Raw genomic sequence first — 15104 nt, 5'->3', positions numbered from 1 at the left:
TACCACATGCACATTTGGGCACTAATCGTTGTGTACAGTTAAATGCAAATGAAAATATAACAAGCCTGTGATTTAATGCATTAAAGAAAAACGGTGTATTGCACATCATTCCTGACACACGCTTGGCTCTCCAAGGAGATCAATTTCATCACTACTGCAAGTAATCCCTTCCATTGAATTTAATTAATGGAATGCCCCAAATTTTTTCTTCCCCTTTTTTTGTTAATCTTTCAGAACGACAGCCAGTAGGAGTCTAGAAGGAAAATCAACAAAAACAAAAGAACAGCAGCATAATTTCGTTTTTACTTTCCATGAACCACCATTAGCAACTGTCCACTTGAAGTAATAGTAGAGACGGGCATGGAACACATGCACAAAAGCCCAATCAATTTGCTATTATACTTTTAATGTCTGCTAAACGTACTCCCTCTAGACCTTAACTGAAGTAACCTTCCCTCAGGCAAAATTCAGACCTAACAGATGGGCCTTATACCATGCCCTTGAGGGTCAACAAGCACTGCTTCAGTCTGATCAACAGGAGCTCATTTCAGAGTTACAGTACCTCCACCGAGAATGCTGAGCTTCCAGTCCCCAGATGTTCAGTAGGTAAGCAAAGGACCCAGCTGATTTCAGCTAACACCAAGGGAAACGACTGTGACAGATCCTATAATAAATAACCTCATCTTGTAAAAGCATCAAATTAAAAATGAGCAGAGATTTCAGGAAACATACATTGCAGGGTCGCTAAAACCAACACTACTGAGCAGCCATAAAGCTGCACACTACACTAAAGTAAGGAATCTTCAGAAACAGTTTATTCTAAAGTACACAGTGATAATTCAGTCATAGAGCATCAAATCCACAGAATATTGTCTCCTACTAGATGAAAAGAATAATTAACATTCAAGAATCCAAACAGTACAAACCTCACTGGACATAGGTGAACATTTTAAGGATTAAAAAAAAAACCAAACCAAAAAACAAAAACCCGACGCTGCTAGTTTCTTTGGCTTTTACTAGTCAGCAAAATGCCCTGTCATTTCTGCATGGAGCTTCAGCTACATTGTTCCAATCCATGAGGGAAGCTTAAGAAAGAAAACAGAACCATAACGCTCAGATAAAACAAACTCAGAATAATGGAAACACTGTGAGTGACAGTAATTTCTTACAGCAACTTCAAGGGGTAAAACCTAGAATCCAACAGAAAATCTTTTACCACATGGAAGACTAAATCACAAATAGGTACTAATCCCAAAAGAAAGCAAACAGCTTCAATTGCAATCATTCAATTACAAATGCCAAGTCAAAACTGAACAAAAATTGAAAGGAAAAAAAAAATTGCATGCCTAGTGACATACCCCAGCACCTCATTATTTTCATTTCACTAGCAAAAGTCCAGAGTGAAAACAAAAACTTCACAAGTTTCCCCGTCACTCTATTCCTTTCCAAGACAAGGGGTGGAAAACTCTCGTGTACAGTTCTGGCCAATGGACTAGTTCACAAAAACAACAGACCACCTAGCAGTTTTACAGGTTTTTGAGGCAACCAAATTCAAAGTGATTTACACTCACTACTTCCTAATGCAATCAATGGTCAAACAAAGATAAATCCTCAAAGCTTGAAAATGATCAAATTATCAACCCTGAGCTCCCATCATTCATCATGAGCTCCTACATCTGTCCTAGGAATTACATCTTTTTTATAAAATCTCCATCACTTCTAAATGTGGGAACTGCTGTATCTTCTCCAAGAAGCATTACGTGATTAACTTTTACTTTTTTACATCCCACCCAGCAACATGAACTTCAGACCAATGCTGTTAAAAACTGAAGTAGGACAAACATCATTTCTAAGAGCTAACAATTTCAATGGTGCAACTGAACTTGATACAACTGATTAGTAACAGAAATTGCTACATTGGCTCCTAAATGAAAGCAGAGGAAGAATAAATTAATCTGTTTTTGTACTAAGATTTAACTTCTGCTGATCCTCAATGAATATTAAGCAAACTTTAATGCCAACCCCTTTATGAAGTTACTATCAGAACATCTGCATAAGGGTACCAGTAGGCAATAAAATGCAGTGCTCAAGGCAACTATACACAGGTGTCCAAGCAGTTTTAAAATAATCTTTGCTTTGCACTCTCCAAATGATCATGCCAATTTAAAAGTAAGATTAAAACAGATCCTAAGAAAAATTAAGAGCTCACAAAACATGAGCAACCACTATGAGACAGCAACAGAGCAGAAAAGTTTAACATTTGCCTGATCTTTTTTGTTCCTCTCCCCATCTTTGGTGAATTTGGTATTTTATGATGCATCTACATTGGTAACAGATATACTCTTACTACTAAATTTCCATGATTTATCAATTTAATTCCCCAAATAAACATTTATGTTCCACAAGCAAAACAGTTTGCCCTATTTTAATGGATGTAGTTCGATCGTGGCACACAAATGGCATAATGCTTTAGAGCTCTTAAAATATCTTTTTATCTAACCAGCAAATAACCCAGAGAGAATTTTCAAATTAGACAAAAAAAATAACTTCAGCTACCCATATTTCTAAGGTTTTTTTATTATTATTATTTTCCTGAGAAAACCATTTGTCTTTAATTTAAATAGAAAGTATCCAAAATAATTTCATGACTGATAATGATCAGTATCTGAATACAGGAAAATCTACCACCACCACCAGTAAGAAAAAAAATAGTGTATGCAGATAAACCACCACCAAAACAAAAACAGATTGCAGAACACTAAATGGCTGTCAAAGAGAAAGGTAATTCACATGGCAACAAAAAATTAGAATACCTGAATCAAAACAATAAGCCAGAACTACATGAAGTGAAAGTCCACCACTGTATTTTTAAGGCAGTACCTTTTCTGTTCACATCTGCTCTTGCAGCTCCTATCCACAATGACCCCTGATACCAGACAACACAACTGACTCCATGGCTCTTCAGAGGCAAGGGAGCAAAAGTAGGATAAGCAAGAAGTGCATATGTCAGCAAAGTTACTTTGTGAAAGTGAAGAATGAACCTAGCAAGTAAGAGATATAATACTAAAAAGTTAAGAAGGATAGAGAAGGAAAATAGCAGTGTTTGGTGGTCTAGCATTTTCCAGAAACACTTTCAAGTTCTTAATATCATTTAAATAAGTAAAATCAACATTAAGGCAACTTCTAGATAAAGGAAAAAGACCATGATTTCCAGGACTGCATGATTTGAGGGCAGCCACTCACTTGGAAGCACTTGTGCTTCTGAATCACTTCGGCATCTTTTTTGGAAATCAAACTTATGCTTTACACAGATCAAGTTATTCTAACAAAAACTTTTCAAAATGAACAGGACTCAAGAAATATTCATAAATCAAACTTAAAAACAAGGCTGCATAAACTCTTTATTGAGTATCTATACAGCTGTGACGACTAAGAAATCAACATAGTGGAAGAATAAAAAAGTCAAGGGAGAATTTTATACAGCATGACAAGCAATAACATTAAAAAACTTGTTTTGAAATTCATTTTGCAGCAATAACTTATTTTAGAGTAAAGCTGCATCTAGATTAGGTATAAATACCTAGAAAAGGGAGCAACACTGCCAACACTTCAGATTGGCAGTATAAAACCAGAGGAAGATAGAAAAGTTCTTCAAGACAGAGAAATCGAAGGAACTTAAAATAACAAACATGCACAGGAAACAAAACAAGACTGAGAAAGAGTGTTATGAATCACCACCTCTCTAGAGCTGTTTCCACTCTCCTGGATCACTTACTTTGATTATTTAGATTGTTAGCCCTAGAATATTTGGGCTCATAATATTTACATAACACAAAGCCAGGTTATCACTGGGTTTGTAGCATACAGAGGAACAGGTAACACAATAAAGAAACTTGGAATGCCAAAATATCAGAAGAACAGTGAGAGAGTAGAACAGGTTAAACGTGCATGCCTTGTGCTATGACAGCACAAAGACTACATATGCAAAAGGATTACACAAATCAAGAAACTGTAAGTGGTTCTGCCTTAAAGATACAAATAAAACCGACTTTCATTTCTGGGAACCACATTATCTTCAACTTGATAATCTCCTTGGAAAGTTAAGGAACAGCAACAAGTGGTTCATAATTTTCAATCTTTACTGATAAAACAGTATGTTTACTAGCACAGCTTAAGACAAGCACAGAAGAAACACATTGAGCCATTAAAGATTTTCTGAACCATACTTTCCATTCTGAGAACCATAATCAATATGAAGTAATCAGCACTGGAAGTCAACAGCCTTCAGGCACGGTGTCAAGGAAATTTCACCTGCTATAACTATTACTCTCCCATTCTCCCATCCTCAGGATACCTTCCCTTACCCCACCCCCAGAACAAAACCTCAGAAAACAAGAAGAAAAAAATGACCAAACACAGATGCAAAACTCCCAGAGGAGACCTAAAAAACCCCTCCACTTTCAGTTACTGTCATGTTAGGTTCAACTTAATAGAGAATAAAAATACATAGATAGGATAGCATTCTATAAAGTAGCAGCTTTGCCTACTCATACCTCATTGAATAGTTGCTACTTCAAGTATTAACCAGGCATCAAAAGCAAAGAAACCAGCAAAGTAAAACTCCATAACTGACTCAATTCATAACAGAAAGGTCATAAATTAAGGTCTGATTCCTGTTCTGCTGGACACTGAACTACTACTTGTACAAATTGTCTAATCTACAACTTGGTGTGCAAGTTAGCCTAAGGAAGTCTTACTTAAAGACATGCCAAAAGTCATTTTATTTCAAATGAGAAAAAAAAAGTTTACATTTCTCTGTTTACTGTGTATATAACTAAAATATTTTCTTTTCACCCTTAAGATATTTAATATTTGGAATCTAAGTTATGATTACAGCACAATAAATTATAATGATCAAAATAAGGGCTTTACTGCAGTTTTACAGGGGAACTAGTAATTTGTACAAGATGCTGCATGGAACAATGTTAAGATTAACAGTAAGGGGAGAATCTTTATACCATATTGTTATTTAGTAAAGTATATTTAATAAATGATACTACCACTATATGGGCCAAAAATTTTGTCTTTTACAGGTCTCTCAAACAACTTAGGTTCATTTTATACCCTCTGACAAAACACAAGCTATTTAAATTACAGCACTCTCCTATGGTGCATCGGGATGACAACAGGACTTTCAAGATCATAGCAAATCTTTTGCTTTTCAATCACTATCAAATATCTTTGCATATACCTTAAGTAACCCTCTATTAAAAATGTATCCATTAAACATTAGCAAATGAAGTTTAGCAAAAGATATTTAAGATCTTAAATTCTAGTACAGAGAAGAAAATTAGATATGGGAAAAGAAATCCCCGGTCGTTTTTTTTTTTTTTAAACCACCATTAAGGGGAAAAAGTACACTGGGATCTTGAGTGAGAAGCTTCAAATTTTTTCCCAACTATTTTTTGTTTTTCAGTTTTGCAAAATCACAATCTGAGAATTGTAAACACTATCTTAGCACATCACAAACCCAATGACAGATAGCAAGCATAACATGGAATATTTATATTTCATTTTCTAAAACAAATTTATTTGAACACATTCATATTCTAAACACAAACAACTCTGGGCAGAATGTATATAAAGTTATAAAAAGGAACCAGTTATACAGATAGATAACAAAACAAAGAAATCTCTACCTCAAAGAATCTTCCAAAACTACAAGTTTCATTTTGCTGCAAGTCATGCCACCGTATTTTTTTAATAGCAACTGGGAGAGTGGGTAAAACTCACTGTTCAAACAAAGGAGTTCCTTACTCTCTTCTGTTCCCTTCTCCTGCACAAATTAACTGGAGATTACATTCCCACCTGTTTCAAGGATTCCCTGCAATTACTTGGCTCCTTTACAGCAGAGACCACTTTTTCACTTCCTTTGGGTTAAGCGCTTGCTTTTTCCTCAGGCTATTAGACATATCTCACTCCCTATCATACCAAAAGTTTTCTGTATGTATTTCGCATCTCCCCCTTGTCAGAAACCTCTATTCCCATCTCAAATACTCCATCTGCTCCCTTCTATGCCATGTCCCCACTTTCCTACCCAATAATAGATTGCTCTACAACTATCCCAACGCAACAGGTTCTATGTGTACTTCCACATTGCCATCTTCCATGCTAGCTCTGCATACTGCTCGTTCCCCCACTATTATTCTCTAACTGGATAGTTCTTGGAAAGCTGTGCAGATTTGAATAAGAGTGGCTATGGTTGAACATTTCCACTGCATCATCCAAAAAAGTTAGGTTTATCTGTGACCAACTCCAGACATGCATGATATCACATCTCTGCCAAACGGATGTTCAGGCTGCACATAACACCCAGTTTAACTTAACTGCAAAGTGGAGGAAAAACAAAAACACACACACGCACAAACAAAAAAAAAGAAAAAACAACCAAGACAGTTCTTTCCACTACTGCCTAGGAAATTCCCCGAAACAACCCACCAATCAAACTTCATATTCGGAAGTTACCAGACTTAATGTCAAAAACTTAAACAAAATGCACATAGACCTGTGTGGATGTATAAATCCAACATAAAAGCAATACCATTTGTCTCCTACACCGAATGGGAAAATGTTTTTCTTGAATTCTATGAAGTATATTTACATCTTACTACAATAAGTATAACAGCTCATTATACCAAGCTCTTTCATCTCGTTCACAAAAAGACCTCATGTTAACCACTCAATTATACCAACCAACAGCTTTATTACTAAAGATACTCACTATACAAAATATCTGGGCTGTTTTGTCTTCCCATCAAAAGCTATTTTCTTCAGTGCCAGAAAGGCCTGAACATAACCATCACAGAAATAAGGGGTTTATTTTGCAGTTTGAAAGCAAATAACAGCAACAATAAACGCAGTCAGAAATGCCGAAAATGTAATTTTCAGCAGAATTTTGGAAACTCAGGTAATCTTCCATATAGCCCACTCTGACACGTCAATATTACACACACTCTAAAAAAATTTTAACAACTTAACCACCTTGCCATAAGTGCTAATGAATGATTCCTCACTTCCTGGATAGGAACAAGTGAGACTATGCAGCAAAGAGAGGCCTGAAGCACTTTTTAATCTGGTCACATGGATACATGAAGCATACCTATTAGTACCATATGCCTTCCTGATCATATTTCAAATTTACTATTCTGCCTTCATAAACATCACTCGTACAATTCAGATGTCAGTGCCTAGTCAGTCTTGAAAATTCTTCACTTTTAAGAGTTTCAAAACCCAGATAAAATAAAGACCATATTTAAACCTTTAAATAACTAATATTATAAAATCAGCACACCTATTAGATTTTGAGAAGGCCTTCATTTTAAACAAGACTAAAAAAACCCGCAGCCTAGGCCCTGGATTTTTCATGTCTAAATCTCTTATCTTTCAACATGTTAGTTTCACCCTGCCTCATTTCACTCGATAAAAAACCTGACAATCTGAAGCACAAAAAGGTTTATTATTGAAAAACTTCCTGAAACATCTGTTCTCTAAACTGCTTACCTATTACATGGGAACAGAATAATAGCATTTCTAGAAGTATTCTACATGTCTAATATCGTTAAGATAGCTAGCAGTGTCCTTGAGCATTATAAGTATTCCTTGAATCAGTCCCTCTCAATAACCATTTCTGCTGGTGAATAACAGCAAACATGAAAAGGCTCAAAAAAAAAAAAGCAAGCCTTACAAGTTATATGAAAATCATTAATTAGTGCTGTGTGTGAGGGAAATAGGTCCGATGACAACCTGTTACATTTGGCCTACCAACTAGTTAATCAGCACTTTATATACCAGTCAGCAACACAGCTGATACCTCCAGCTAAAACATATTTTTTCAGTGTTTCTTGCCTAGTCAGTAAGAGGAGGGAGCAAAGGATAAACTGCTAAAGACGGGTAAGGATGATGTAAGAACGGAAGACCAGGCGTCACTTCTAGGTGAGAATACAAAGATGCAAGACAAATTCACAAGGGTGAACAAAAAAGCCCTTCATATAGGTTTGCTACTTTTCTGCTAAACATGTTATTACAACTGTGAGAGCTACCACTGTTCTCTAAATCAAACAAAAATCTGATAATGAAATTATTTGCAGGTTCAAATATACTTCCCTAATAAACTTTCCAGTAAACAATATTTAAATTATTTCAGTAATCTGACACTAAGTGTTTGTAAGTAAATATTGTAGTTCAGCAATAACACATCAGTGAGCTGCAGATGCATGTTCACTGCATTCAGATCAGCTGATTTATACCCAAATCCATGCATCTACTTAGGTCTAGCTTCATTACCTGTGGCCCAATGCTAAACTAGGTTACTGTGTTTATAGTTAACTGAACCATTATTTTTTCCTTTAAAGTCATATCAAATGTTTCTCAGCATTGTAGTAAGACTAGCAGATCCAGAGAACTCTGGAGAAACACATCCATCCTTTCAGCACATGTCTGAAGTTAGGGAAAGGCACAGGAAAATTACCAGCATTCACATGCTGATAGTCTTTGTTCTAACTGTAAATCTGGAGGATAACTAGACTTGAATGCAGCCTATTATTATTGAGCCAACTAATCCGAGCTTGCTCAAAAGTCATAGACAAACTTCAGCACAGTAGTGGGAACTTAGCACAATTCCCAGGAAACACCTGGAATGACTACACATCAACGAGACACCTACCAGTCCTACAGTTATTGCACTCAACTGTCATTACCGATCTGAAAATGCCACCTGGTTATCCTAGGTATCAGTTTGGGTTTTGCTATTTGGCTTCTGGGTTTTTTGCAGGGGAAGGTAAATATGTTTTAACAAAGTACAAAGTCTGTCTATGTGTATGGAAATGATTAAAATTCACCCTAAGTTTCAGGGCACTGATATTCAACTTTATATTAGTTTCTTGTGTCATTATGAACGCTCACAAATTTCCTACGGTAATGCCCCAAATTATTTATTCTCTTAGCAGATACTCTGAAAATACATTCAAAATGTTAGAAGTTGCTGAATAGTAGTTATATTTCGATCATATGCAAGATTTTCCTGTTCAGCTGTTTTATTTGTAGTTTATTTTATATTTGATATCACTAAATCAAAAATGGAAGAGATAACACACTGATAATTGTGGCAAATGATGAAGACCATACACAGGGAAACAGGAATTTGATCACTCACGGAATTCAGGCCCTCTCACCACACCCTCTTATTTATTCAAATTTTCTAAAGAGGAAACAAGAAAAAAATTCCAAGCCTAGGGGCATGATCTGAATGTTACCAAACCTGCCTACAGCAGGAGAATCTTTACCAAGCGTACCCCTCTACCAGCTTCCTCTCGCTTAACCCAGGGAATGTAAATTCAAGCATGTTAGTTCAACCTCTCTCTTTCCTTTTCTCCCTCCGCTCTCCCCCAGGTAATCTTACTCTACATCACACTGTGAGATGAGACACCAAGTTTCTTATGACTTCAGAGGCACAGGTAGTCAGCAAAGGTCATGAAGTACTGTCCAATATACCATTTCATATAAAATATCACTTAATAGATATGGTATGATTCTCTAATAGTTACGGAACTTACATTTTAATGCAGAGGTGACCAAATCAATGAATAATTAAATCTTTGAGAATTTTAATATATTATCATAAACCTGTACCTCCTCCTATAAGTCTAAACTGTTCCCAGCTCTTCCCTAGTATTTCACCATCCCACCTCACATACTCTTTAGCTCTTCAGCATATCCCCTACATTTTGCAACACTCTGCTTGTCTATCTGATCATCTAAAAGGCACAAGATTATGCTGTAGCCAGCATCCAAGCAGCAGCAATCATTTGGATCCTAACTAGGTCAAGCAAGTGACTTGCTAGACTACATGTAGCAAAAATAATAAAGCATTCTACCATGCTGCAGCAAGGGGTGCATACAAAATGAACTTTCGATCATCAGGAGTAACAAATGGCACTCTCGGTAGCATTGCTCTTTTCCTACCCAACTCAACAACCAGGCTTTGAAATTACAGCACAAAATTCCCTCTCAGCACCCCAAGTTTTTCGGCTGCAAAGTTTTATCTTGAACTGCCAAAGATTAAAAGGAAGGCGCAGTCCTTATTTAAACCACTAAACGCAAAGAATCCCACTCCTGCAACTGAGTCTGTACCAATGGTACTGGAAAGGAGCAACGATGAGTACGCACATGGATTTAACTCTGTGACTACAGCAAGAGAACTGTAAGAACAATGACAGAGAAAGAAAGTAGCACACTAACTCTGGAGTGCACAAGCAAGGCATAATGACACTGTACTTCCAGAAAACCCCTGCAAATTATTTCTGTTATTTCCTCAACCCACAAACTGACATGCACTCAGATAAGATCAGGATTAGATTTAGATTTTAATTCGATGAAAAACAAGAAACTATTATCTTAAAACTCCATTATGTACCTCTTGTTTTTCCAGCAGTCTACTCCCATACTTATGTGATTTCACATAAAGTCTCAGCTTTTGAAAAAAAACCAACACAATATCCAAACACCCACCCCTCCTTTCCATCTTGCACTAGTTTGGAAGAAAGAAAATGTGACTCCTATGATTCTCAAAAGTCAGATGGAAACCAAAGAACGGAATTTTTTTATCTCATCTTAAGACTTTTAGGCCAATTACATGGTTTTGGGAAACTGACTCACGAGGGTTTTGTTTGTTTGTTTTTAACACTTGAGGTTAGATCTAGTGATGCCCCACTTCTGAAATACGGGTATTTGTATAGCTACACAGAATTTGACCTAACATACATTCAAGTACATTTCTGGACCAAACCACGTATTTCTTCACACTTAACAATGAAACTGTCTCAAGAAAGTACAAACAAAATTTTAATTGTTGCTTAGCTGTAACTCTAAACAGGGAAGTCTGATATGTTTTAATGCTAAACTTATATTAAAAAAAACATAGCACAAGTTTCTTAAACTATTTAAAAGGACTAATTAGTATAGGGACCTACAGCATTTTAAGACCGCTCTTATATCCGTTTTTTTATCCTATTTTCACTTTGTCAATTAAACCGTTGCACACAACATCCAAGAAAGCTACTACATAAGCCATGTTCTTTGAAATGCTTGACTTCGTAGGCTAAACCAGAGCTGAAAGGTTGAATTCAACCATGTGTGAGAATTTGGTTGTGCCTTTCCACAAGAAACAAGCTAAAGTCTTGGTAAAATGAGATGTGTAACTTTAACATACAAAAATCTACGAAATAATCTTTACATTTACTATTACAAAACTCATCCAAAGATGACTGACCCTCAAATTACCGAGCCTCGCTTAATAGTGTGCGCATTTATTACTTGGGTACACCTAATACGGAAAAGCTGGTCCCCTTTTTTATTTTAGTAAGCTAGACTATTCCCCCCCCCTTACGCTTTCAGAGGTTACCACTCAGCTTTCTGCTTCTAGCGTACAGATCCTGGTGCGAGTGCAGGAAAAGCCACAGCCACTGATGATTTCCCATCCCGAAGCTTTGGCACACCCCGCCTGTGCGTTAGCGCAAGATGCGACCCTAAAGAACCCCAAAAGCACCATCTGAAAAAACTCAGCGGCTCCTGAGGAAAGCGGCAACCAAATATCTTCACCTGAACAGCCAGCGCCCGGGGCTCGGATCGCAGCGGGGGCCGCTCCGGGCTCTCCGTAAAGCGCCTAACGGCGACGGCTGCAGCTCCAGCAGCCCCCCACGCAGCCTGCCGCCCGGGGCCGGGCCGGGGGGGGCGCACCCCCTCCTCCCAAAAGCAGCGGGCAGGCTTTCGGAGGGGGCCTGGAGGAGCAGAAGCCGCGGCGGGGGCGGAGGGCCCGCCGCGCCGCCGCAGGCCGCCCCCCGCCCCGCCCGGCACAAGTTGGCCGGAGAAACCTGTGGCTGCCCCCCGCCGCCGACCTGACAGCCCCCGCGGCCGGGACGGGGGAGGCGAGGGGCGGTGGGCGCCCGGGGAAGAGGGCCCGCTTCGCCGCTGCGGCGGGGATGGCGGGCGGGCGAGCCCCCCGGCGCTGCGAGGCGGGGAGGCGGTCGGACATGGCGCCCGCCCGCCCGCCGGCCCCGGGACCCGAGGGACCCCCCGCTCCCCGGGGAGGGGCCGGGGCCGGGCAGAGGCGGCGGCCGCCGGCGGGGGGGTTGGGGGGACGGGGGACGACGACGACGGGACGCGCACTGACCTGTCCTCCGAGTCCATGCGGCTGAGGGGCTCCCCGTCCGAGGACATCTCCAGGCTGCCCCGCCGGCCCCCCGACGTGGCGCTGCAGCTGCTGCTGCCGCTGCTGCTGCCGCCGCCGCCGCCGGTGCCGTAGCCCTCGTCGCCACCGCTGGACACGCTGCTGGAGCTGCTCCCGCCGCCGCCGCCTCCGCCGCCGCCGCGGCCCAGCCCGTCCTCCTGGCTGCCCCGGGGGCCCTTGGGCTCCTCCTTGGCGTCGGCCTCGCTGCTGCCGCCGGGGCTCAGCGAGCGGGTCTCGTCGCTGCAGCAGCCGCTGCTCGTGCTGCTGCTCCCCACCAGGCTGCTCTCCTCCTCCTCGCCGCCCTCCTCCTCCTCCTCCTCCTCCTCTTCCTCCTCCTCCTCCTCCTCCTCGTCCTCGTCCTCCCCGTCCCCGGCCTGGCTGGCGCTCTCCGGGCTCGGCTCCGACATGCTCTCCGCCTCGCCGTTCAGCAGCAGCAGCGACTCCGTCTCCGCCGCCGCCGCCGAGGACGAAGGCGACGACGAGGATCCAGCCCCGGCCTCCTCCTCCTCGGCCGCGGCGGCGGCGGCCCCCGCCTCGCCGGGAAGCAGCCCCTCCGGCTCCGCCATGTCGCTGCGAGCGGCCGCCATGGCGCCTGCGAGTCGCTGCGAGCGGAGCCGAGTCGAGTCGAGCCGAGCGGGGCCGGGCGCGCGCGGCGGCGGCAACGGCGGGGGCGTGCGCGCGGCCGCGTTCCCTCCTCCTCCTCCTCCTCCTCCTCCTCCTCCTCCTTCCTCCCCCCTCCCCCGCGCTCGCTCCCTCCCCTTGCCCTTCTCACCCGCACAATCGCGCGGCGGCGCGAGCCGCAGAGAGGAGGGGCTCGGGCCGCCGCCGCACGCGCTACGGAACGCGCCCGGGGACAAACAACGTGGGAAGGGCGGAGCGGCGGCCCCCGGCGCGGGGTTGCCGAGGGAGGGAGGCGGCGCGCGGGAGGGGCGTTAACGGTCGGGCGGGGCGGGGCGGGGCGGGGCGGCGCGCGGCGCGGCGGTTGGGCGGCGGGGATCCTGGCCCGCTCCTAACGCCTCGCTTGAATCGCGTCATCGTTACTCACCGCGTCGGGGGGGGAAGAGCGGTTAAACACTCGTGTGCGGAGGGGCGTCCCGCAGGACGAGCCGGGAACGGGGAACGAGGCGCTCCCGCCCAGGGGCCGCAGCCGCCGAACCGCCTCCGCGCCCCCCCCCGCCCCGGGAGAAACCCCGGCAGCGCAAGCGTCCCACACCGCTCGGCCTCAGCAGCCTCCCGGCCGGTTCACTCAGGAGCTGGGTTAAGCCTTAGGCCTCCGGATCTGCCGGAGGGAGGGGGCAAAGAGAGCGGGAGTCACGGCTGAGGAAAACTTGGCGACATTTGCATCCGTGAGAGGAAAAAGAGGAGGGGGGGGGAGGAGGCTGTAGGGACTCCGGAGTTGACTGGACTCGTAGTAACTTAAAATAGGGGGGAAACGGAGCTGACGAGAAAGGGAGAGACGAGGCTCGTTAGCAAAGAGAGCTACAGGGTGCAGGTCACGACGTGACATTACCCAGTGAGGATTGTCAAAAGACAAGCTCGGCAGAGACACAAAGGAGACAGAAAACGGTTTTCAGCAATAATGACAAAAAGGAATGAAAAAGCAGTCGTGCTATGCAATGAGGAGAGAGAGAAAAGAGAATAAACTAGATGTGGCCCTAAACTTCTGTTTGCGGTAAAGAGGCATGTTGGCTACTGGGCAAAAGCAGTATGACTAAAACGGAGTGCAAAATACGGACTACTGCATTGAAATGAAAGTAAACCCAAAGAGTTCAATGTACTAAAACTGTGGAAATTGGTTAATTTTTTTTTCTCATGAACCTAAATTTGGTTCCAGAGGCATGGGGTTAGTAAATTTGTTGAGTTGGGAATTGTGTCATCTGAAAAAAACCGGCTGTGTATGTGTAGAAGGGGAAAGGTGAAAGACAGCTGAACAGGATGACTGTCAATCATGTACAAGACTTCGGAACAAATTTTGAAAATTAAAGTAATTTTAATATTAAAGTTGGATAACGTTTACTAAAGGTAGATCATGCCAGACTAATGTGACAGGCTTTTGGACCAGAGTCTTGTCTATATGGACATCAAGAAAGCATTTGATAAATTGGCACTGGGAAGTGATTAGCAAAAGTTTATAGGATAGGGATTTGCAGTAGAACAGGAAGGTGGGTGGAATCTGAACACAGATGAAATCAGGTAGCTTGACAAATTATTGGAGGCATAAAGAGGGTAATTGAAAGCATAAAATGCTATTCCACATGAATTTTAAATGTCATATATGCATCTGTCAGTCTTTACCCAACTCTTACAGAGCGTGCCACATTTAAAAAAAAATTGTGAGGCAATGGTAGTTTAGTTTAAAAACAAACTACAAAACACAGAACCGCAACTTAGTCCAGAAAAGCATTGTGCCTTCTGCACAATAGGAAGAACATCACCAGTTCAAGTTACAGCAGGCATATCTGGCATATCCACAGAGATCCTAGATTCCAGGAGAAATTAACCACGTAGGATTAAAATCTGGAAACAGTGCTCCTAAGACTTGCATTAGCATAGCTGGAGATGTCTCCCAGCCCATCGACAAATGTAGTTGTTAGCAGCAACGCCAGCAACCCGTGGTGCAGCAGTGTCAACACAGAATGAATGCCACAGTGCTGAAACAGCAACATATTATTGGAGCAAAGGGACGTGACATTGGATTAATCTTTGGAAAGAAACCAATGACATCTTTAACCTGCAGAGGAGCATAAGCAAACTTCAGAAACCAACAGCAGCAAAAGAGTGATGATAGTTTCCGAGACTTCTAGAAACCAGCATCAGCTAG

General features: G+C 42.4%; 1 protein-coding gene across 4 annotated transcripts in view; it reads right to left on the bottom strand.

Annotated features, from left to right (window-relative positions):
* AEBP2 (AE binding protein 2) overlaps positions 1-13139 on the bottom strand; it is a 52278-nt gene extending 39139 nt beyond the window's left edge. Inside the window, exon 1 of one of the 4 annotated variants that reach the window (XM_075051351.1) lies at positions 12227-13139. In XM_075051351.1, the coding sequence (XP_074907452.1) occupies positions 12227-12870 (644 nt within the window). In that variant the 5' untranslated portion in view covers positions 12871-13139. The remainder of the gene's footprint in view (positions 1-12226) is intronic. The other 3 variants (XM_075051352.1, XM_075051349.1, XM_075051350.1) reach the window with 3 other exon arrangements.
* Between the last annotated feature and the right edge of the window lie 1965 nt (positions 13140-15104).

The sequence above is a fragment of the Buteo buteo genome, chromosome 19 (genome assembly GCF_964188355.1).
Source record: "Buteo buteo chromosome 19, bButBut1.hap1.1, whole genome shotgun sequence".
Taxonomy (NCBI): domain Eukaryota; kingdom Metazoa; phylum Chordata; class Aves; order Accipitriformes; family Accipitridae; genus Buteo; species Buteo buteo.
The sequence above is the reverse complement of the archived record's forward strand: the minus strand, read 5'-3'. Positions and strand labels throughout refer to the sequence as shown.